A 24,082-nucleotide genomic window follows, 5' to 3' on the forward strand; every position below is an offset into this window, starting at 1 on the left:
AATCAAGTATATTCCACCTCCACAATGCCAGCAGCAAGAGGGAACTCAACATCTCCTTGAATGGCAAGAGACTGAATCACGAACAACATTCGTTTATCTTGGTGTTACCCTTGACTGAATACTGACCTACCAAAAATCATCTAAGCAAGGCAGCAGCAAAGATCCAAAACATGAAACAGCCTCCTCAACCTGCTGGCTCTTGAAGGGGTGCAGATGCTCAAAATTTAAGGACATCACCTCTTGTTATTATCTGCACAGTAATGTGCACTAATATGATACAACTCACCTTATCTTGTATCTACCAGTCTTGTGGATACCAAGCTCAATTTAGTAATGCACACTAATCCACAGTTTCCATTTCTGACAAAAACTTAAACCCAACAAATGAGGAAGAACAAAGTAAAACCAGGCTCGGCACTTTAATCACAGGCATAGAGGTCATGAGTTACCAGTGTTGAAGATCAGGGAGAGGATGGGGGGGGTGGGGGAAGAGAGAAAGAAAGAGGGTGGAGAGGTAGGCGCATGTAAAATGATGGGCATAAAAGCTTGGCGGCGATATAGAGTGAAGGATTACCATCTAAAGCATGCATGGTCCTGATGTAACAATAATATCAAATCACAGAACAGAGATCTTGGAGACAACAGAAACGTTTACCTCATGTAGTGGTCCAAATGCTTAAATGTGTGTCAAAAATAAATAGTTCTGGTTTAAAAGCATACTTTTGAGAAACTAGACAATTCCCCAAACCCTGTCTAAACCCTTACAACACAACTAGCATTCATGCCTTTGAGGCGTAACTGCAGGCATTAACTACCATGCTACCTAGTCCCCTGCCTTTTGTGATTTATCTGGAGAGCTTCCTAGCCTTCAGTGGATGAAATCCATCCCTTCGCAATATGTTCCGAACCAAGACATATAGTGTAATTTAAGAAAGTCTTGCTAGTTACTCTCTCTCCCATGCTGTTTCATTGTTCAGTCTTTCTCAAGTCAGAGACTTGAGGAGAGGTAGTGGCACAGTGGTATTGCCACTGGATTAGTAATACTCTGGGGACCTGGTTACAAATCTCACCATAGCAGATGGTGAAATTTGAATTTAATTTAAAAATCTGGAATTAAAGTCTCATGATGACAACAAAACTGCTGTTGATTGTGGGAAAAATCTATCTGGTTCACTAGTGTCCTTTAGGGAAGGAAATCTGTCATCCGTACCTGGTCTGGTCTATGTGGCTCCAGATCCACAGCAATGTTGTTGACTCTTAAATCCCCTCAGGGATGGGCAAAAAATGCTGGCCCTGCCAGTAACGCCCACATCCCATGAATGTATATTTTTTTCTAAAAATCAATTGTTAAATGCCTTCCACCACTTTCTCAAGCCATACTGCACCTCCATTTTAAAAGGTGCGAGGTAGCTTTCTTTGTGCAGACTAGTTTTAATTGGTGCTACCCTCTCATGTCTTTCAGTCTACTCCACAATGTTACTCACGCTGACTCCAATATTTTGCTGCCTGCTTTGGAAGGAATAGGTCAACTCACATCACATTAAAAGGGATGGGAAGAGGATTTTATGGAGCAAAACTCCCCTATAAATCAGCTAAGCCAAATGACCTATAGAAGTGATGTAATCCATGTAATTTCAATGCAATTAAAAATGGATTAGCTTTTACAGTACAAAACAGAAAATGCTGGAAAATCTTAGGTCTGACAGCATCTGTGGAGAGAGGATAGAGCTAACATTCTGAATCCAGATGACGTTTCATCAGAGTTTATAACTATGATTTACTATGAAAAATTAAACGTTTCAAAATACCTTTGGTTTCAACGAATGTGACATGTCCAAATCTACCACAGTAAAATTTCATTCATGTAAATTCTCAGTCACCCAAGTCGGTGCTATACATACACACAGTTTACATCGAATCACATGGGTGCTATAACATAGAAAGATTGTTTTCTAAAATTCAGTTGCATTGAAGGTAGGTTGCCAATGCAACTTGATTGTTCAATCACAAAGGGTGGGAAGAGGCTTGTATGGAGCATTAACACCAGCATAAATCAGTTGAGTCAAATGGCCTGTAGGAGTGATGTAATCTATCTTGGATTTTCTTTCTACTATGATATGCTTGTTCACTACAGCTTGCCTACTCTGAATCTGAAAATGATGTGTGCCTGATGCTATTTAATAACAGCATGACCTTCTTGCAGGGGAGGGGCATTTTGACTACTGAACAATGGAGCATGTCATGAACAATGGAGTCAGACCTGACACCGCTGTTTTCTCAATGTTCCAAGATATATACTGGGAATTTAGTGGTTTGAGTGATAAATAAATTCAACCAGAGAATTAATAGGCACATAAATATCAAATTTATTTTTACTACCTTGAAATATCCTATTTATATGTAAAATCCAATGCAGCGTAGTAATGAAATCAAGCCACTGAAGGAGTGTGGTGCTATCAGGGATGCCTCTCACTGCCCCACACCACCTCCTTCTACTACTTTTCACACATTCCACACCTTCTAATCTTCTCGCTATTATTCCTTTTACATTTCCACACCTCTGCCACCTTTCTGATATCTTCTACCCTAATTGTTAATGACAAACACATTCTCAAAATTTATCATTAGGTTACCACTAACATACTCTCCTCTTTCAGGACGAGCTGAAAATATTACAAACAAGTCACAGTTTGCAAGATCTACCTTCAGTAATGCATCATATTTCCACATAAATCTTATTCTTCTGTTATAAAGTTGAATTTGCTTAATCACTAGTTATAGGACTGTATACTATTTACAGAACTTCCATGACAAACAGTTTCAATTAATGATGGAATTTGCAAACCTACTGGACTTTATAGCACTCAAATTTCAAAATAACTACATCTAAAATACAGTTTGTTATTATATTGGAGTACATTATCTGCTGTACCATAATCTGATAGGGCACATAAATTGCATTCAGCATCATAACATATGAATCACCAATCTGTTTTATAACCTTGAAACATACTAATAATCCATTTTATTTTGCTCAAAATTGGCTAATTGACTTTTCCCATGAACAGAATGTCAGCATAAAAGGATTATTCAAAGTAAATTTTGCCTGGGCAGAATTAACTTCTTAAATTCACTAGAACTTCTATCTAGAAGGCAAAAAGTGAAGATATTTTGCACCTTCAGTTTCTAATTAAAATGACAAATCTATGACCTTTTAAAAATCATAGCTGACTACTATAATGTCCTTAGTTGATTTCCACAGCCATCTTACATCAGTGATCACTGAACAGTAACCAGGAATAAAAATCTATTAGGTTGGAATAAAAAAGTAGAAGGGTTAATGAGATAACTCTTCCGAGGCCAGTGTCCCTTCACCAAATTTAGATTTACATAATAAGCAACATTCAAACAGATAGTTCCTCACGCAGAGTATAAACCCAGAGTGCCAGTAACTCTGACACTCCACATTATGTAGACATGCAGGGTTTCCTGATTGGACAAGCCAATATTATCTTAATTTGGAGGGTCATATTCAAAGAGGTCCACACCTTGGGCCTTCTTAAAGTTATTGCATATAGGTTTCCGTTGTACAGATCCTTGCGTGAACTCCATCCGGAGTATCACGGTATTGGGCATCAAACCTCAAAAAGAATGCAAAACGAAACCAGGAAATGCTGAAGATGCCCAACAGGTCATGTAGCATCTATGGAGAGAGAAACACAGCTAACATTTAACGTCTGTGAGCTTGCATCAGAGCTGAGAAAAGTTAGAAAGCTAATATATTTTGGTCAAATGAGTGGTTGTGGATGGGAAGAAGAATGAAAGGAAAGGCCTGGTGATGGGCAGGGCAGATTAAATATCAAAAAGTTTAATGACAAAGAGAATGGTAATGAGACAAGTGAAGAAACAAAAGATGTCGAGTTGAAGTATAAATGGCTAGATAGCAGCCATTCAAATACAAAGTAAAAGGACTGAAAGAAATGGGTGAAAACAAAACCTGCACAAAAAAAAACACAGAACAAAATTATTTAAAATTGCTGAACTTAAGTGCAGAAGATTGTAAAATTTTCATTTGAAGGATGGGGTATGTTCCTCAAGCTTTCACCGAGCTCCACTGGAACACTAAAGCAATGGAAGTGCTCTGCAAAGCAATCACCCAATCTGCATTTTGTCTTCCCAATATGGAAAGGATATATTTGCAAGCACAGAGATTCACCAGATAGACAGTAGCGTTTAAGGTGTTAACTAATGAGGACAGATTGCATAAAATCACTTGCATCTCCTTGAATTTAGATGGTGATAATATAAAATAAAAATACTGAGCTCATTACCTGCAGTTCAATATAACATTATAACGATAAAAGGAATTCAAAAAGCAGATAAAAATAAACTCTTCCCTCAGGAGGGGACATAATTTTAAAATAAAAGTTGGACTTTTCAGTAGTAAAATCAGCAAGAACATTTTTCACACAAAGAGAAAATCTAGAACTTTCTTCCCCCAAAAGGATCTGAATATGGGTCCGTTAACATTGTCCAGACTATGATCAGTAGATTTTTTGTTACGGAAGAACATCAAGGGTAACGGGTACAGATGGGGAACTGAAGTTGTGGTACATTTCAGTCATAGGAATTAGGAGCAGATGTAAGCAAATCAGTCCTTCGAGCCTGCTCCACTATTCCATCAGATCATGGTTGATCTCTTCCTGGTCTCAGATCCACCTCCCCACCTGTTCCGCATATCTCTTTAACCTGTTTATCAGAAATATATCTATCTCCTTCTTGAAACCATTTAATGATTCAGACTCCACTGCACTATGGCACAGCGAGTTCCACAAATTCACCACCCTCTGCGAGTTCCTCCTCATCTCAGTTTTAAATCTACCACCTCTCAACCTATACCTGTGACCTCTTGTTCTAGATTTGGTCTATGTTTATTTTATCAATCCTTTTTAGTATTTTATATCCCTCGCACAGATCCCCTATCATCCATCCAATTAGAATAAGCCCAAATTGTTCAATTTCTCCAGTAAATCGCTCCAGTTTAATCTCTTCAGTCAAAGCCTAATAAATTGGAACAAGCACAAGGGACTGAATGGCCTACTCCTTTCTCTATGCAAACCAGGTTGTTTTTTCATTTCCTATCTCAGAGATGCTGAAGCTAATTGCATTAACCTAAAGCTGCTCTGACTAAGATCAGATAAGCAAAGGTGAACATCTTGGTCCTTCCTGACGTGTAGAACTATAGCATTACAAAATCTTACAGAACATCTTGCTTGTGTCAGCTCTCTAAAAGAGCTATGAAATTTAGTACCACATTCCCAAACCCTGCAGATTAGTTCAGCTCAAGTCCAATTGCCTGTTGAAAGCAAGCTACTGTGGGGTTGGATTTTACACTCCCCCACTGGTGAATTTAAAGGCAGGTGGGGCATTCGAAATCCAGGGAGCAGTCTGCCCTCCACCTAGTTCTCTGCCCTGACTGCAATTTTACTAGCGCCAGAGATGGCATCAGGCAGCCTGCTTATCAGAGGGCCAACTGAAGGTCTTAAACAGACAATTAATGCCCTCTTGAATGAAGTGCAGGTAATGAACCCCAACATAATTAACAGTATTTTTATTCTATATTTCCATCATCTAAATGCAAGGAGATACAAATGAAATCTAAGTAATCTGTCCTTATCAGAAGTATAAAAGTAAAGATGTGTTGCTGCAACTATAAACGGTATTGGTGATGCCACACTTAGAATACTGTGTACAATTTTGGTCACTTTATTTAAGGAAAGATTTATCTTTGGAGGCTGACTGTACAGAGGAGGTTCACCTACCCCTCTGCGATTTCCCCTGCCATGAAACATTTCCCCATCACCACAGGGTTCCCTCAATTTCCAGAACTCCTCTGTCACTTTCCCTTCCACCACTGCCTCAATCCCAATAGAAATACCCCATCCAAGGCTAGACTCATACGCCTCTACAGTTGAAGTCCAACTAAACCCCTCCCCTGCTCCCCTCGAAGGCTCAAACAGACTCAACTACCTCCTCCCCCCCTTCAGGCCTGAAATTTAATGCAAAAAGACGCAAAATGATTTATTTTGTTGGAAAAATGCAAAGAAATGATGTAAAATACTGGCTTCAGTTCTAATAGAGGTGCAGGACCTGAATGTAGATATACAAAAATCATTGAAGGTGGCAGGATGGGTCGAGAAAGCAATTAATAAATCATATGGCATCCTGGGCTTTATTAATAAGGCATAGAGTACAAAAGCAAGGAAGTTATGTTAAGCCTGTATAAAACACTGGTTTGGCCGCAACGCTTGTATTTCATTTAGTTCTCACTAACACGTTTTTGGAGGGATGTGAAAACATTGGAGAGCATGCAAAAAGATTCACAAAAATGGTTCCAAGGGTGCAGAACTTCAGTTACGTACAAAGGTTGGAAAAGTTTTTTTTCCATTCACATGATTTGGGGATCACTGGCTAGGCCAGCATTTACTGCCCACCTCTAGTTTCCCTTGAGCAGGTGGTGGTGAGCTGTTTTCTTGAATCACTGCAATTCCACAGTACTATTAGATAGGAAACTTCCAGAATTTTGACCTAGTTATAGTGATGTATTTCCAAGTCAGGATGCTGAGTGTCTTGGAGGGAAACAACCAGGTAGTTCCCAGATACCTGCAATCCCTGGCCTTCTAAATGGTAGTGGTCATGGGTTCCAAAGGTGCTGCTTATGGAACCTTGGCAAGATCCTGCAGTGCATTTGTAAGTGATACACACGGCTGCCACCATTCCGGTGGTGATGGAGGGATTGAATGTTTATGAAAAGGTTTGCAATCAAGTGGGACTGCTTTGTCTTGAATAGTGTTGAGCTTCTCCAGTGTTGTTGGAACTGCACTCACCCAGGCAAGCAGGGACTATTCATTGCACTCCTGAGTTGTACCTTGTAGATGGTGGACAGGCTTTGGGGAGTAAGGGAGTAATTACTCGCCACAGGATTCATAGCCTCTGACCTGCTCTAGTAGCCACAGTATTTATTATGGCTAGTCCAGTTCAGTTTCTGGTCAATGTTAACTCCCAGGTTGTTGATAGCGGAAAATTCAGCGATGATGATGCCATTGAATATTAGGGGGTAATAGTTAGATCCTCGCTTGTTGAAGATGGTCATCGCCTGGCATTTGGCATGAATATTATTTGCCTCATCAGCCTAAGCCTGGATTTTTTCCAGACCTTGCTGATTTTGGACATGGACACTGCTTCAGTATCTGAGGAATCATGAATGGCGGTGAACACTGTGCAGTCATCAGCAAATATCTCTATTTCTGACCTTTTATGGAAGAAAGGTCATTGATGAAGCAGCTGAAGATGGTCAGGCCTAGCATATTAGCCTGAGAAACTTTGCAGTGATTTCCTGGAGCTGAGAGGGCTGACTGCCGAACACCACAACCATCTTCCTCTGTACAAGATATGACTTCAACCAGCAGAAGGCTCTCCGCCTGATTCCCATTGACTCCAGTTTTGCTAGGGCTCCTTGACCCCATTTTTAGCAAATACAGCCTTGATGTCTAGGCAATCACTCTGGAGTTCAGCTCTTTTGTCCATGTTTGGACCAAGGCTGTAACAAAGTCAGGAGCTGTGTGACCCTGGCAGAACCCAAACTAATCTTCAGTGAACAGATTATTGCTGAGTAAGTGCCAATTAATTGCACTTTTGAAGACTCCTTTCATCACTTAACTGATGATCAAGAGTAGACTGATGGGCAGTAATTGGCCAGGTTGGATTTGTCCTGTTTCTTATGTACAGGACATATCTGAGTAACGTTCTACATTGCCTGGTAGATGCTAGTGTTGTAGCTGTACTGTGCTTGGCTAGGAGCACAGCAAGTTCTGGAGCACAAGTCTTCAGTACTACTGCTGGAATAAGCTGAGGCTGTTTTCATTTGGAGATAAGAAAAACGTCGAGAGGGGATTTAATAAAGGTTTTCAAAAACATGAGGGGTCTGGACAGAGTAGTTAAGGAGAAATGGTTCTGATTGGTGGAAAGATCAAGAACCAGAGGTCACAGATTTAAGGTAATTGGCAAAAAGAAGCAATGGCAATAGGGAAAAAAGCTATTTCACACAGCAAATGGTTAAGATTTGGAATGCACTCTTATTTTGACGCTCATTTTAAGTTTTCAAAAAGAAATTGAATCTATGGGTGAAATCTTGAGTCCACGTTCGCCATCTGAATGGTTGCTGTCAGGAGCTCAAGATCCAGAAATCATGGTTCTCGCTGACAAGAACGCAACTTTGGATTTACCCCATCCCTTGGGAGTGACGTCATCAGATTCACACCCATACAGGCATACACCTGCTTTGCAGTATTAGCATGCATTTAAATATATTAACCTGCCCCTGCCCCGCCCCCGCACCCCCCACCACCATTTGTTGATCCCCCACCATACATTGATACCATGCCAACATGACTACAACAGGTTTCACACAGACATGAACCTGTCGTGGGGGATCTCCCCCAGGGGATAACGAACATGGGAGGGAAGAAGCTGATGATTCCAGAGACTGTTGAGGGGCGGTGGGGTGGGGAGTGTGGGGGGAGGGTAGAGCAGTTGGAATGAATGCTGCGATCAGGGGAGGGGAGCCCCTGAGAGCTTAGTGGTGAGATGGGGGAGGTTTTTGGAGTTCTGACAGGAGCACCTGTTAAACATGGCATTCAAGCTCTGAGCAGTCAGGTTTTGTCAGCACGTTTAAGGCTCGCCCACCACTATGACGGTGTGAATCACACTCCCTCGATTTTGTGTGGAAGCTATTGAGAGGGTGCAGAGGAGATTTACAAGGATGTTGCCTGGATTGGGAGGCATGCCTTATGAAGATAGGTTGAGGGAGCTGGGTCTCTTCTCCCTGGAGAAACGAAGGTTGAGAAGCGACCTAATAGAGGTTTATAAAATGTTGAGAGGTATAGATAGGGTGGATTCTCAGAGGCTATTTCCCAGGGCTGAAATGGTCGCTACGAGAGGACACAGGTTTAAGGTGCTGGGGAGCAGGTACAGAGGAGATGTCAGGGGTAAGTTTTTCACTCAGAGGGTGGTGGGTGAGTGGAATCGGCTGCTGTCGGTGGTGGTAGAGGCGAACTCACTGGGGTCTTTTAAGAGACTTCTGGATGAGTACATGGGAATTAATGGGATTGAGAATTATAGATAGGCTTGGTAGGTTTGGATATGATCAGCGCAACTTGTGGGCCAAAGGGCCTGTTTGTGCTGTAGTGTTCTATGTTCTATGTTTCCGCTGTTTAATATTATGCAATTTAATTCAGAAAACTGAAATATTTTGCTACATCCTCAATTTTTAAATCTTGTGCTACATAATGATTATTATCACCACGTCTGAGGAAAACATCTGTTTAATTAAATTCAAATACTCCAGCAATTAATGTTGCCATCTACATTTGGATGGTGGACTGTATTTGATTTGGAACTACAGTTCAGATGAATAGACAAAAATTTGTAAAGAAAAAATCTACGTGAGCTTACCTCTCGAGTTAATACTGCAATAAAACACCCATTGACTTGCTCTGATGGTTCAATCTTTAAGTACTTGTCAGCTGCACAGGTTATTTCTGATGGACAACATAAAGGAATAACAGGGGCACTTAGCCTGTAGAAAACAAAAATAGGATAACTTGAAGATAGTTTTAAAAATTATAACAGTTGGATATATGTTCAGCTCTTATAACACATTTGTGGCAAATCTTTGTTTGAAAACAAAGAAAAAGGCAGGAAAATTAACTGAGGAGATTTACCCGAACTAAGATGAGAAAGCACGGGTTCTCACTCCAGTGAAAGAAATGCTACCTGGCCAATAATGTCAGCTCCATGTGCAATTGCTGCAAACACTGACTACCTAAAGTAACTATAGATTTTAAGAAGATTTTTCAACTGGGAGATTCTTTATGGATAAGTACCTATTAATAACTTAGATGAAGAGGCAGAGAGTAAGGTAGCTCAGTTTGTTGATGTTACAGAACTAGGTGGAAAGGTAAGCTGTGTGGAGGACACACTGAGATTGCATAGACAAGTTAAGTGAGTGGGCAAAAAAGATAGTACATGGAGTATAATGTTATTCACTAGCATCATAAAAACAGAAAAGCAGAATATTTTTAAAAGCTCCAACTCGTTAAGTGATGTTCAAAAAGAGGATCTGCTTGTAAAAGAAGTTAACATGCAGGTACAGCAAGTAATTAGGAAGGCAAATGCCACGTTGGCCTTTTTTTGAAAGGGCATTAGAATGCATGAATAAAGATGTCTTGTAAAGAAAGACATACTTGCATTGGAGGCAGCACAACAAAGGGTCACTAAACTGATCCTGAGATGAGGAATTGTCTTATGATGAGAGATTGATGAAACTGGGTATTTACTTTTGGAATTTTAAAAGAATTAGAGGGGATCTCATTGAAACATAGAGGGGAGGAAGCAGGAATTTGGAGCCAGCAAGCAGCTCTACCAGGTCTACACATTTTTTTTCCCACAATGAGAAAAGTAATTGGTGAAGGAAGCATTGATACATTACGTACCCAAGCTGAGCATCAGGGCCCTGCTGTAGGCTGAACTGGGCAGCACCATTAATCAAAGGAGTTGCAAAAACATCAGATGCTGAAGCGTAGAACCCCCTCCAGATCTTAGATAGAAGACAGAAGCAGGAGGAGGTCATTTGGCCCTTCAAGCCTGCTCTGTCGTTCATTACAATCATGGCTGATCATCTAACTTAGTAGTCTAATCCCACTTTATCCCTATAACCTTTGATCCCATTTGCCCGAAGTGCTAGATCCATCTTTTGGCATCAAGTACTTCTTGTGGTAATGAATTCCACAGGCTCACCATTCTTTCGGTGAAGAAATGTCACCTCACCTCCGTCCTAAATGGTCTATTCTGAATCCTCAGACTGTGACCCTGGTTCTGGACTCCCCCACTATTGGGAATATCCTCCCTGTCTAGTCCTGTTAGAATTTTATAAGTCTCTATGAGATTCCCCCCCATTCATCTGAACTCCAGCGAAAACAATCCTAACCTAATCAATCTCTCCTCACACAACAGTCCTGCCATTCCCGAAATCAACCTGGTAAACGTTATGACAGATAGAGGAGCAGTTGTAAAACAGAAAATGGCTGAGCCAAGAATGTTGCCCTCAAGAACACTGTTCCTTCTGGGCTACAAAGATTGTCCTCTAAAAACCACAAACATCTTCCTTTACATCAAATATCACAACTATTAGAAGATACTGACTTTGATCTTGATGAACTCAATTTTACACAGCCCTTTTCTGCTTGGCCTAATCTATCAGATCCAATATTCTGACCTCTGGCATTCAGCTCATGTCCAAATTGGGATCAAGGTTTTGGTAACATTTGTAATTACAGAAAATGATTCCAGCAGAGCTCAAACAGAACATAAATAAGCAGATTATTGGTAATAGGTAGCTCTGTTGACTTCAATCACTTTGCTGCTGGTGGAAATAGACTGATATGGAGTTAATTGGCAAGGTTAAATTTGTCTTGCTTTTTGATTATTGCCAAGCAATTTTCCACACCACTTAAATTTCCAGATCTCAAGACTCAACATACCAACTTAATATGTGATATGCCTGCTATTGGCAGAGACTTGCATTAAATTACAAGAGTTGGAATTGGATCTGTTTAAGACATTTTCTGGCACCGTTTGCAAAAACAGCTTTATGTTGCACAAGATATTTTACCAACTGCCAAAAACAAGTCCGAATAAAATACAGGTTGTATTAATAAGTGCTTGTATAATATACATTACATTCAGAATATTCATTGGTTCTTGGTATAATATTTTTGCACCAGTGACTAAATATAATGTTACAAAATTAAGAATGCCATGTAGAATCTTACAATTTGAAAATATATGTAAATAAATATAGATTCTTACTTTTGTTCTGGCATAATATTTGTTTGGTTGCAATTTTGCTTGTGTGAATGTAAGTGATGTTTTGTATATAACATACCTGTAAGGTTGTACTTTGGCTCCTTCTATTTTCCTTCCCAACATTGGCTTCACTACTTCCTCATTTTCTTCAGGATAAATTGAACATGTAGAATACACAATAGCCTGGACCTTTGGAACTATTGAAAGATACATGAGCTTAATTTTAGAAAAGATACTGCAAAATTAATTCGCCAAAATCATTATTAGTTTAGATGTTCTTACATATATTTTGCCTCATAGTTCATACCTATGAAGGTCAAACATTTTCTTAAATCTATAGCTACATTTTGGTTTTTCATCACTTATATCTGGCACATGACATACAATATTCACCAAAGGAAAGCTTTCATGTCAACATGGAGGAAAATGAAATGTAATAAAAATAGAATAAGTGAGAAATTGCAAAATAAATATTTAATTTGTCTCTTAAATACATTTATTAGTCTCTGTCCTGACACAGAATTATTTGTCAGAATAGGAGTAAGGCCATTTCATCCTGTTCCACCATCTGTTATGTGATTGTAACAGATCTATAGCTCCACTTCACAGACCAGGTCTTGCCTCATTCCTTCAGTATCGTTGGTTAACAAAAATCCATCAATCAATCTATTTACAGAAGCAAGTTCCAAATGTCTACAATCCTTGTGTGAAAAGTGATACCTAGTTTTGTTCCTGAAAGATCTGGTTCTAACGTTTAGGCAATAGCCTGAGTCCAAGACTTTCCAACCAATGGAAACAGTTTCTCTCTATATTTCCTATCTATTCCCCATAATATCTTGCAAATTTCCATCAAATCACCTCTTAACCTTCTAACTTCCCAAGGATACAATCCCAGTTTGTGTAGTCCTCATAATTTAACTCCTGAAGCCAGATATCATTCTAGTTAATCTACACCACACTCCATCTAAAGTCAATATATCTTTGTGAAAGTGTGGTGCTGAGTTTTTACCCTTATACTTGTCCTCTAAATATAAAGGCCAGTATCCCATTATGTTTTTTGATTACTTTCTCTACTTCCTAATAATTTAATGATTGCCATACCTGAACATTCATGTCTCACTGATTTCCAACGTTGTTGATCTTTCACCACTTAGAAAGTGCCTGGTTCTATTATTTTAAGGATCAAAGCGGATGATTTCACATTTGGCTAAATTGAAATCCATCTACCACAGTTTTACCACTCAGTTATCAATGTTCTTTGGCATTTTAGGCTTCCATCTACATTGCTTATTTTGTCATCAATCTTTATGTGATTGGAAAATTTGTATGGCTGCTACAATTCACATGGTCATGGGTTTGGTCCATTGCCTAGGTGCTACCCCCAGGAGATACAAGTACAAAATAATTATTTTCTCAGCCGGTGGTATCTCATCCTTCAATCCCTGTACATCACTAAAATCAGGACACTTGCACATCCAAACTCATTAGGCTTGCAGAACTGCTATTGTTTCATGACACACCTGGGAACCAAAGGGAAGCCATTTGCATCTGATAAGCTCACAGAATCAATGGGTCTGCCTGGACAATGGCTTCCTGACACCATTCCCTCAATATAAATGTAACTCTTTCAACTGCTAATGACTGGGATATTTACAGTCCCAAAATTAATGCCGGTTCCACATATTGGACTAACATTCCTTTTGAAGTCATTGTGGAGAAAGAAAGTCACATGACTTGAGTGACTAGTTTAAACTTTCTATGTGCCTTTGAGAACTCAGAAGTCCTCAATCTGCTGTTTTAACATCCAACTGGTGAACAACCAAGAAGTAGGTCATTTCAAGCACAACAATAGCCTGTACCTTCAAATCTGTCTCTGCTGGTAGATTTTGTACCATTGCCCACAGAACAGACACTGTCTCTGTGTGTCTCCTTCATCTTGTGATAACCACCAACTGCAAAGCAAATACTACAACTCCGGTCTTCAGCCAGCTAAACCCAAACTCCTATGTAAAAGGATTCTTCATTGGACTCTGACTTTGGAAATCACATCAGCTAATACCTGTATCTGTGGTTCTTGTACTGTAACACTCCTTTTTACTGTCCACCACCAAGTGGATGGGGGCTGTGTGTGTGTTATGTGTATGGGATGTGGTGTGCTGTGTGCACATGGGAGAGTGGGAGTGTGTGTGTGTGTGTGTGCGTGCATGCATGTAGTGGAATGGGAAATTGTGTACACTCCTCCCCCAGGTTTTTGATTGTGAAATAAACTAACCTTCTGAGTTAATCTCACCGTGAGCTTGCTGTGAATTTTCACTTTGAGTGTGTAAATAATTATTCAGGCACATTGCTTAGATTAAACATAGATAAATTCACAGTTTGACTGACATTTCAAATAGATTATTAAATGATTAGATGTCTTTGATGTGGGTCACAAAGAAAACTGTTTTACAAGGGATTAAGTAGTCAAAGTTAATTAAGTGAATTGAATGGACTTTTATGAATGCAAGTATTTTTAATATCATGAAGTCTGTAAAAGTTATCTAGAACTCTATTTATTTCATCTCAACATGGCACTTGGGGTCTGTCTTGGGTAGATACTTGGTAAGTTGACATGGAGGGTGCAAGCACAAAAGGTGATGGCTGAGGTGGTCATGAGTTAGCATTAACTTAGGGGCTTTAAAGCTGGGTGGGGTCATGGAATGGCAGAATTGGCACAGGGGCTTTAACACACAGTTACTTCAATAGAGAAAATCAAAAAAGCATTCTGTCCAGTGCTGAAAATCGTATTAGATAAACTGGTTACTAGTGAGCTGATGATTTCCTTATATTTTCATATATTTCATAATAGTATCCCATTATCATGGAGATGTCATAATACTTAATTTAGATATTCATCAATACTAATTCTAAAATCTGGGTTGTTCCCAGAACGAGTATTAATAGATTGACCCAAGCTTCATATTTTAGAAATGTTCTCCATCAAATTATTTAATGCATGCAAATTCTAACACTAATATTTCTGTTCTAAAAATAAAAGCAATTCTCAAAATTTTACAAAAAGAAAATGCTGAAAAATCTCAGCGGGTCTGATGAAGGGTCATCCAGACACAAAACATTGGCTCTATTTTCTCTCTACAGGTGTTGTCAGAGCTGCTGAGATTTTCCAGCATTTTCTGTTTTTGCTTTAGATTCTAGCATCTACAGTCTTTTGCTTTTATTTAACTCAAACTTTTAACTGACGAAAATGAGCATGAAATGTTTTTTTCCCATAATTTTCAACCGTTTTTAAAAAGTTTTGTCATGCAGATTTTGCTTAACATGCTTGTCAGAGATTTGCCGGCCTGCTTCTTGAATGAGGGAATGGCATAGAACAACTATCATTGTTGATTTCACAATCTTTTGAGTCTATTAAACCAGCCAATATGAATGTTTTAGTACCTTTTGTAAGATGATATTATTACCTAAGCATTGCCATTTTATGAATTAGACAGCAGGGATATCTCAGACATCAATGAAAGATCTAAAATTCACAAGCAGCACTGAGATTAGCAAATGATAATTTCACACAAGTGCAATACACAGAATGATCATCATGGATAAAACAGTCAAATACACCAGTTGCCCAAATGTAAAAGTGATGTTATAATCCAATGCATAGCCAATGGCAAAACAATAATCAAAGAACATGCTCCAGAATTATTTATTTCCTTCCTTGAAGTTTGTTCTGTTATTGGGGCCTGTAACCAGGTTGCTAAATCTATGAGAGTTTTTTTTTCTCTCAAAAAGGAAAACTAATTTCTGTTTTCCCTCCATACCATACAAACTGCAATAACCATCATCCATCAAGAGCTGACACAAGATAAAATGGAACAGCTTATACACACAAGATCCAAACAAAGAATCTGATTCCAAGCACCCTGATTAATGACTCAAAGTCTGCAGTCTGTCATTTATATTGGCTTTTTATGTCTTATCAGAAATTCCAGCTTCAGAACATGGATGCATTCGAAGTGATACACAATAAAAATGTCACAGTGCCTTAAAGACATTAAATATAACAGGTAAAAGAAACTAATTTTGGTCATTTTGTGTGGTAAATAAATATATCAGTATTTGGATAAATGGAGTTTTGAATGTTGGTGCAATAATTCCAATGTTTTCAGACAGGGTAGAGAGCAAAACATCTTAATTCTTGCTTAGTCAAAAAGGAAACAAATTAAACATAAAAATCCTCTCTACTGTAATGATAAAAATATTTTAAATATTACTCTCTAAAACACATTTGCAGTAAAGTGTTTTTTCATTATACTATTCATTATTAACTTGGTTTGAATATAATTTAAAAATAACACAAAATAACTTTGCTTTTAAACTGTTACTAAACAAACAGGCAATCTTCAGATCTACTGTTAGGGCATAGTCCCACTGTCCCACATACTCTCTCAGTCTGAAAAACATAATGGTTAGTTGCATTGACCATGCTAAATTCTCCCTTAGCGTACCCAAACAGGCACCAGAGTGTGGCAACTAGGGGATTTTCACAATATCTTCATTGCAAAGTTAACGTAAGCCTACTTATGACATAAATAAATAAACTTTAAAACTTGATAGTAGTCTAATGATTATGGTAGCAATGTAAAGATCATCAGTTCCAAGTCCCGAAGTTGTGAAATTGAATTCAATGTATTGGGTATAAAGTGTGGGCCAGCACCATGCTGGTCAGTTGCAAAACATAACTGGTCCATAATGCCCTACAGGCAAGAGGGCCATGGGCAGATTTTTAACTGCCAAAGGTGCGGGCAGGAAGGATAAGACCCCGAAAAATGCCGGTGAGTGAAAAACCAGACATGATCCTGCCCAATTCAGATTTGACCCAAACAGCTGTGCAGGCAAGTAGGGAACCCTCATAGAGTTCTCAGGCAAATAATCAAATATTCAAAGAAGCCATTAATTGAGAAGTAACCCAGCATTCTGGCTTTAATAGTCAGCACATAGGTATACAGAACTATGTGCAACTTGCCAAGAGTCAACAAGGTGCAAGTATAGGAGCAATTCATTGAACAATGAGATTGACATGCTAGAAAACTCTTAACAAATGAAATTGCTAAACTTGTAGCCAGCCTCAGTGGAAGGCTTGTGCTTACAGGATTTGTTCTGAGAGCCTGATTTCACTGCTTTCAGGATCATTTCCAACATTTTTGGGAATTCTTTCAATTACCTTGAAGTTTACTCACCTTCTTGTTAACTTCCCTGCTGTCAACCTTCACTGCAGCATGGGAGTAACGTCTGCATGAACCTCGCTATTGTAGTGATGTTTCTCATCGGCCTTCTTCACTGCCACAATGTTCCACAAAATAGAGGGAATGGACATAGAGTTTTAGCTTGAAAGAGATGATACCCCCAGCACCAGGTATGTGGACAGAGGGTGAATTTCGTTAACATGATTGAGCAACAGTGGCCCAGGAGGCTTAGGTTTTCACATCAGTTTGTTGCTGACACTGGTAGCCTGCAAGAAGAAGACATCCCTCTCAATCAACCAAATGGCACACAGTGCCATTGGCCATCAAGGCTACCACATTCTGAATTTCTCCACCTCCAACTCCCTCCAAGGGCCTACTGTCGCCTAGGTCTCAAATGGCTACTGCTTATATGTAGTTTGCCGCAAAACAGTCAGCCCTCTCTATTTAACTGGCCTCATCTGTAGCAATGACTGGATTCCCACATGTGTACACAATCAGTGATTGCACATAGCAAGAGCATTTATAAGTGCCCTTAAATACAATAAAAGGTCTCAAGCCACTTTACATTTTACACATGAAGAAGCAAATTTGGTCCAAACCACATGAATAAATATTAGGATAGATGACTCAATGCTTATATAGAACACAAGAATTAGGAACAAGGGTAAGCTCCTTGGCCCTTGAGCCTGCCTCGCCATTTGGTAAGATAATGCCAGGTCTGAAATTCACTCTCCTGTCTATTCCCCATAACCCTGAACTCCCTTGCCAAGAAAATCTCTATATTTCTCAGCCTTGAAAATATTCAGTGACCCAGCCTCTACAGGTCTTGAAGAAGAGAATTCCACAGACTAATAACCCTCAGAGAAAAATTTTCCTCCTCTCAGTCTTAAATGGAAAACATTTTATTCTTAAATGATGGCTTCCAGTTCTGGACTCTCCTAGAAGGGGAAATGTCCTGTCAGCATCCACTCCATCAATTCCCCTCAAGATCCTACATGTTTCAATAAGATCACCTCATAGTTTTCTAAATTGTAATAGGTACAGATTCAACCTGTCCAACCATTCCTCATAAGGTAACCCTTTCAACCCAGCAATCAGATGAATGAACCGTCTTTCAACTGCATTTAATGCAATTATATCTATTCTTAAGTAAGAAGACCATAACTATACAGAGTACTCCAAGTGTGGTCTAACAATGACCCTGCACAGCTGCAGCAGCGTTTTATACTTGATTCCCTTGCAACAAATGCCAGTATTCTTTCTATTTGCCTCCCTAATCACTTGCTGCACCTGCATACCAATTTTTTACGATTCATGTACAGATCCCTCTGTACCGTAGAAGTTTTGCAGTCTCTCTCCATTTAAATAACATAATGCTTTTCTATTCTCTCTGCCAAAGTTCACATTTTTCCACATAATATTTCATTTGCCAGTTTTGTGCCCACTCAATTCCACAGAATCCATATAATCCCTTTAGTACAGGAGGCCATATTGCCCATCAGGTCTGCACCGCCTCTCCAAAAGAGCATCTTACCCATGCCCACTCCACTGTCCTATCCCCGTAACCCCAAACATTTACCATGGCTAATCCACCTAACCTACAGCCTACACATCTTTGAATACCAAGGGGCAATTTAGCATGACCAATCCACCTAACCTCCTCTTGGGAGGAAACCGGAGCAACTGGAGGAAACTCATGCAGACAGCCACCCCAGGCCGGAATCGAACCCAGGTTCCTGGTGCTGTGAGGCAGCGGTGCTAACAACTGTGCCACCGTGTTGCCTTACCTTCTAAATCCCTTTGTAAATATTTTAAAATCCTCTTGACAACTTAATTTCATATCTATCTGCTGTGTCATCATCAAATTTAGCTCCCATACATGCAGTCCCTTCATAGAATCTATAGTGCAGGAGGTGGCCATTCGGCCCATCGGATCTGCACTGACCACAATCCCACCCAGGCCCTATCCCCATGCATTTACCCTAGCTAGTCCTTCTGACACTAAGAGGCAATTAGCATAGCCAATCCACCTAACCCGCATATCTTTGGACATCCAAGTCAATGATACAGGCTGTAAATAGTTGAGGATCCAACACTGATCCCTGTGGCAGTCCACTAGTAACAGCTTGCCAACCCAAAAATAGCCCATTTACCCCTACTCTCTGCTTCCTGTTACCTAACCAATCCTATATCCATGCTAACATGGGCTCCTATTTTGTATTGTAATCTTTCATAGGGTACCCATGAAGCATCTTTTAGAAATCCAAATAGAGTACATCTACAGGTTCTCCTTTATACACCTTGTGAGTTACTTCCTCAGATAACTCTAATAATTTAGTCAAAACTAATTTCCCTTTCACAAAACCTGCCCGATTGTACTGTGATTTTCTAAATGTCTGCTATTACTTCCATAATAGTGAATTTTATAGTGAATAGCATTTTCCCTATGACAGACATTTAATTAACTAGCCTATGGTTTTCTGTCTCCCTCCTTTCTTTAATTGAAATATTATACGAGTGATTTTCCACTCTGCTGAGATCTTTCTAAAATCTAGGAAACTTAGGAGCAATCACTGCATTTATGATCTCTGCGATCTAGGGTGAAAGCCATCACATCCCAGGACTTGATGTGGAGATGCCGACGTTGGATTGGGGTGGACACAGTTAGAAGTTTCACAACACCAGGTTATGGTCCAACATGTTTATTTGGAATCACAAGCTTTCGGAGCACTGCTCCTGTCCAAGGACTTATCAACCTTTAGATCCAATATTTTCCCCTAGTGATTGCTTTAAATTCTTCCTTCCTTTTTACCTCATGATTTTCAAGTATCCTTATGATCTCTTTTGTGTCTTCTAAGACAGGCTCAAAGTACCTGCACAAAGTTTGGTCATACAGGTAGGTTTAAAGGAGGTCCTAAAGGAAGAAAGAGTGGTTGAGTGTGAGAAGGTTTTAGGAGGAAATTCCAAAGATGAGGGCCTCAGCAACTGAATGCATTGCCAGAGTGGAAAGGCTGACTACACCTAGAGTGAATGCGTAGCCCAGGATGACCAACAATCCCAATTTTATGGGATTATTCCTTATCTGAACCCTGATAAGTGTGAGGTGATTCATTTTGGTAGGACAAACCTGAATGCAGATTACAGGTCAACGGCAGGGTTGATTATAGATTATAGCTCAGCACAACATTGAGGGCCAAAGGGCCTGTACTGTGCTGTAATGTTCTATGTTTCTATGTTTTTTTGACATGGTTGCCCCTTGTCCAGATAATTTGTTGCTGGGAAGACCTTTGCCTCGTATTCCAGATCTGTGATGCTCACAGTACACATTGTGCATATAAACTAAACACTGCCAGCAGTGTCCCACTCCAATTCTGGACACAGGTCCCCGCCCTCCCTACTTTTCTTGATATGTATTAATAATCTAAATCTTGGTGGGCAGGGGACAATTTCAAAGTTTGTGAATGAAACAGATCCTGCAAGTATTATAAACTGGGAAGAGAACAGTGTAGAATTTCAAAGGGACCCAGGCAAGTTTGTGGAGTGAGCAGATAAGTGGCAGAGATGGCAATAAGGAAAAGTGTTAGGTGGTGCATTTTGATGAGAAGAACATGGAGTCAATATAATAAAGGGAGTAAAATTCTTAAAGAGGTGTGGGAGCAGAGGGACCTGGGTGCACATGTGCATAGCTTATTGAAAATGGCAGGACAGGCAGAGCGAGCATTAAATAAAGCATATAGTATTCTAGGCTTTATTAATAGAGGTATAGAACATAAGAGTGAAGAATTTATACAAGACACCAGTGAAACCTCAGCTGGAATATTGTGTATAGTTGTGGGTATCACACTATAGGTAAGATGTGAATGCATTGGAGAGCGTGCAGAAGAGGTTTATAAAAATAGTTCCAGAATAAATTGGAGAGGTTGGGATTGTTTTCCTTGGAGAAAAGAAGGTGAAGGGAAGATTTGGTAGAGATGTTCAAAATCATGAAGGGACTGGACAAAGTAGATGGGGAGAAACTGTTCCCGCTTGTAAGAGAATCAAGAACGAGGGCACACATTTCAAGTGTTTTGCAAAGAAAGCAAATGTGAGGTGAAAAAATACTTTTTCACACAAGTGTTTTGCACTTGGAATGCACTGCTTGGGAGTGTGATGGAGGGAGGTTCAAGTGAAGCATTCAAGAAGGCAGGAGATGATTATTTGAATAGTAAGTATGTGCAGGGGTTGGTGGAAAAGGCAGGAGAATGGCACTAAATAATATTACCCATTTAAAGTACCGATACATACATGATGAACCAAAAGGCCTCTTTCTGTGTCATAACAATTCTGTGAATGTTAAAAACAGTGCCAAGGATTTCTAGGTAGCACAATCATACACAGGCCTCAGTCCCCAGACATAATTGTTGATTCTGTTTGAGCCCTGATCTTTCAGGACCTGAACTGAGATTGCAGTTCAAACGTTAAGGCTGCCTGAACAATTGGTGTACCCACCAACCATAAAAGCAGATGGGCACTGTAAAATCCCAGTTAATTGTTGGTTAATTAATTTAAATTGGCTTCTTGATTGTCTGCAGGCACAATTCTGACTCACGCATCCATCCACCAACTGATGGATCGTATGGGGCACGATGATTTTGGGACATGCACCACCCAATGTCTTCTTGTGCGATTTTATGCATTCCTGGTTTGAAAATTTATACATAAAATTCTAGCACATGTAGCACTATCTGTTTTTATTAAATGATACACAGATATTGCCCCTAGACATATTAACTCTGATTTCACTTTCTGTATATTTTAAACTTACACTTAGTGGCATGCAGCAGTTCCTCTGCCTGTTTCTGGGCCAGTGACTTTAGTTTCTCTTCCGATACTTTTCCCTGAGAAAGTTCTTGCAGCAGAGTTGTGTCTAGGAAACATGATTTAGAATGTACTGTAAAATGATTACAAATAAATTTGATAAAGAAGTTATGTATAAATTTCCTCCTGATTGCCTGACCTCGCAATGGAAAGAAAGACAGCCTTGCATTTACACATTTCAGCAGATCGCTTTAAGCACTTTACAGCCAATGAAGTACATTTCATTCTGAAGTGTAGTCACTGTTGTAATGGAAGAAACGTGGCAGACAATTAGGCACATAGCAAGCCCCCACAAACAGCAGTGTTATAACAAGGTAAAGGCCAGAATTTTTCAACTGTTCTTCCAGCAGGAAGTATGCACACAAGAACGATCCAAGGAACATATTTAATCTAGCTTCTTTTATGTCAATCAAACCTCCATGCCAAGATTGAAATTTGTAACTCCGTAAATTACGGGGGCTCTTGCCTGCTTCCTTCCAGTCTTCCGAAAAAAATGTTGGTCCTCCAACACATGATACTTCAGTGATTCAGTAATAGCAACTTAGAAAACTTATTGGTTAAATTTACCTCCATGTTCATTTAAGATAAAATCCACCGGATTGCTGACTCCTGATGCTGAACATTGAGGCACAAGCAGAATAACTTTAACTTTTTGTAAACGTGGATCTATGGGCTCAATGTCAGTGAATTTCTGAGGTATCAATTTTATGTCTGCAAAGCAATTAGGTAAGACATTTTCTTGAGGCTTTTTTTTACTTGATTGGATAAAGTACATTTTGTCTTTACAACAAGCAACAATTAATTTTATTACATAACCTTAAAACCATATAATTTCTTTCCATTTTTAAATTTTAATGCTTGTCAAGGTACGAGTTGTTAATGCTGGGGAATGGAACTCTTCCTATTACAGGAATTACAATTCCTATTATTCCTATACAGGACTCTCTGGCCACAGCACAATCATTTGTAGAATTAAGCTCCCTTTATATTACTCCAGCATGCCTTAGTGGTGATCTGATTAAAATAGCGAGACTTTTTTTCCCAACCCAAGCCATCCATTTATGGTCACTGAACAAGATGCCCAAATTAGTGAGATTTGTATTGTGGTCTTGTGTCTACTAAGAACTGGACTGATACTCCCCAGTTATTTCTCATAAGAACTTTATTGCTGGTAGAGTCTTCATGCCAACAAAGAGAGTTGGATTTGAACCCAGGTTACAGAGGCCAAAGGCCAGCATCTAACCCACTAGACTATGCATTTCCCCTTAATTATAATTTTAACTATTTCATTTACGTTGCAAATTTATATCAATTTTCTGATTATTTCTTCTGTGTTGAAAAAATATATAAAATCCAACATCAAATAAGCATGACCAGAAACAAAAGTGAAAGTTAACAGTTATGCTTCCCATTATAATGTCTTTCCATATCTCCTGAAATTAGGAATACTACTGTTGTCCTACTGTTTATCGAATTAACTAACATTAATAGACTGAACAATGTAGAGCCAGATGCACACAGCCAGGCATTCTAAGCTTTAAAGAAAAATAACAGGCTTGTCATGCCGGCCGATCAGAACAGTGAGCCAGTAAGATCGAGTGAGAGGCAAAAAATTGGGCTCGTGCCTGGATCGTCACCTCTCGCAATCTAACTGGCTCTGCTCTGCCCCTGAAACCAACCTCATGGCCAGGAAGGGCATGAGGCTGATTTAAATATTCAGGGGGAAATCTATATATTTTTAGTGAGTCCCAGGTGCAATTGTCTTGGCTCACTTGTCCTTATCTGCTTGCTGGTGGAGATCCTCATTCCTACAGCTCAGCAGCCAGCTTCCTGGCATAACCAGGCTCTGCCCACTTCCCCTGCTGGCGAGAATCATGCTTGGGCTCATTTTTTTTCCAAGCATCATACAACTGCATGTGGGAAACTCGCCCAAAGAAAGGGCGTGATTCTCTCCCATTTTCACATTCATTCAGCACTTAAATTTTTTTGCTAAGATTGCCCCTTCAGCTTTTAAATGAAGTCTTTACTTCAGCCACAAGTGAACGCAGTAGTTGAAAAGG

At 39.5% G+C, this 24,082-nt stretch overlaps 1 protein-coding gene across 6 annotated transcripts in view; it reads right to left on the bottom strand.

Annotated features, from left to right (window-relative positions):
- Positions 1-24,082, bottom strand: part of LOC145342846 (putative methyltransferase NSUN7) — a 128,967-nt gene that overhangs the window by 38,879 nt on the left and 66,006 nt on the right. For 5 of the 6 annotated variants that reach the window (XR_013886656.1, XM_080188394.1, XM_080188352.1 and 2 more), the window contains 4 exons: positions 22,590-22,733; positions 21,970-22,071; positions 12,005-12,122; positions 9,514-9,637 (listed from right to left, as the gene is read on the bottom strand). Coding sequence is in view for 5 of the 6 variants with exons in the window: in XM_080188394.1 (XP_080044520.1) it covers positions 9,514-9,637; positions 12,005-12,122; positions 21,970-22,071; positions 22,590-22,733 (488 nt within the window). In the remaining variant the exon portion in view is untranslated. The remainder of the gene's footprint in view (positions 1-9,513; positions 9,638-12,004; positions 12,123-21,969; positions 22,072-22,589; positions 22,734-24,082) is intronic. The other variant, XM_080188366.1, reaches the window with a different exon arrangement.

This window comes from Carcharhinus amblyrhynchos, chromosome 1 (genome assembly GCF_965287045.1).
Source record: "Carcharhinus amblyrhynchos chromosome 1, sCarAmb.v2.hapA, whole genome shotgun sequence".
Taxonomy (NCBI): domain Eukaryota; kingdom Metazoa; phylum Chordata; class Chondrichthyes; order Carcharhiniformes; family Carcharhinidae; genus Carcharhinus; species Carcharhinus amblyrhynchos.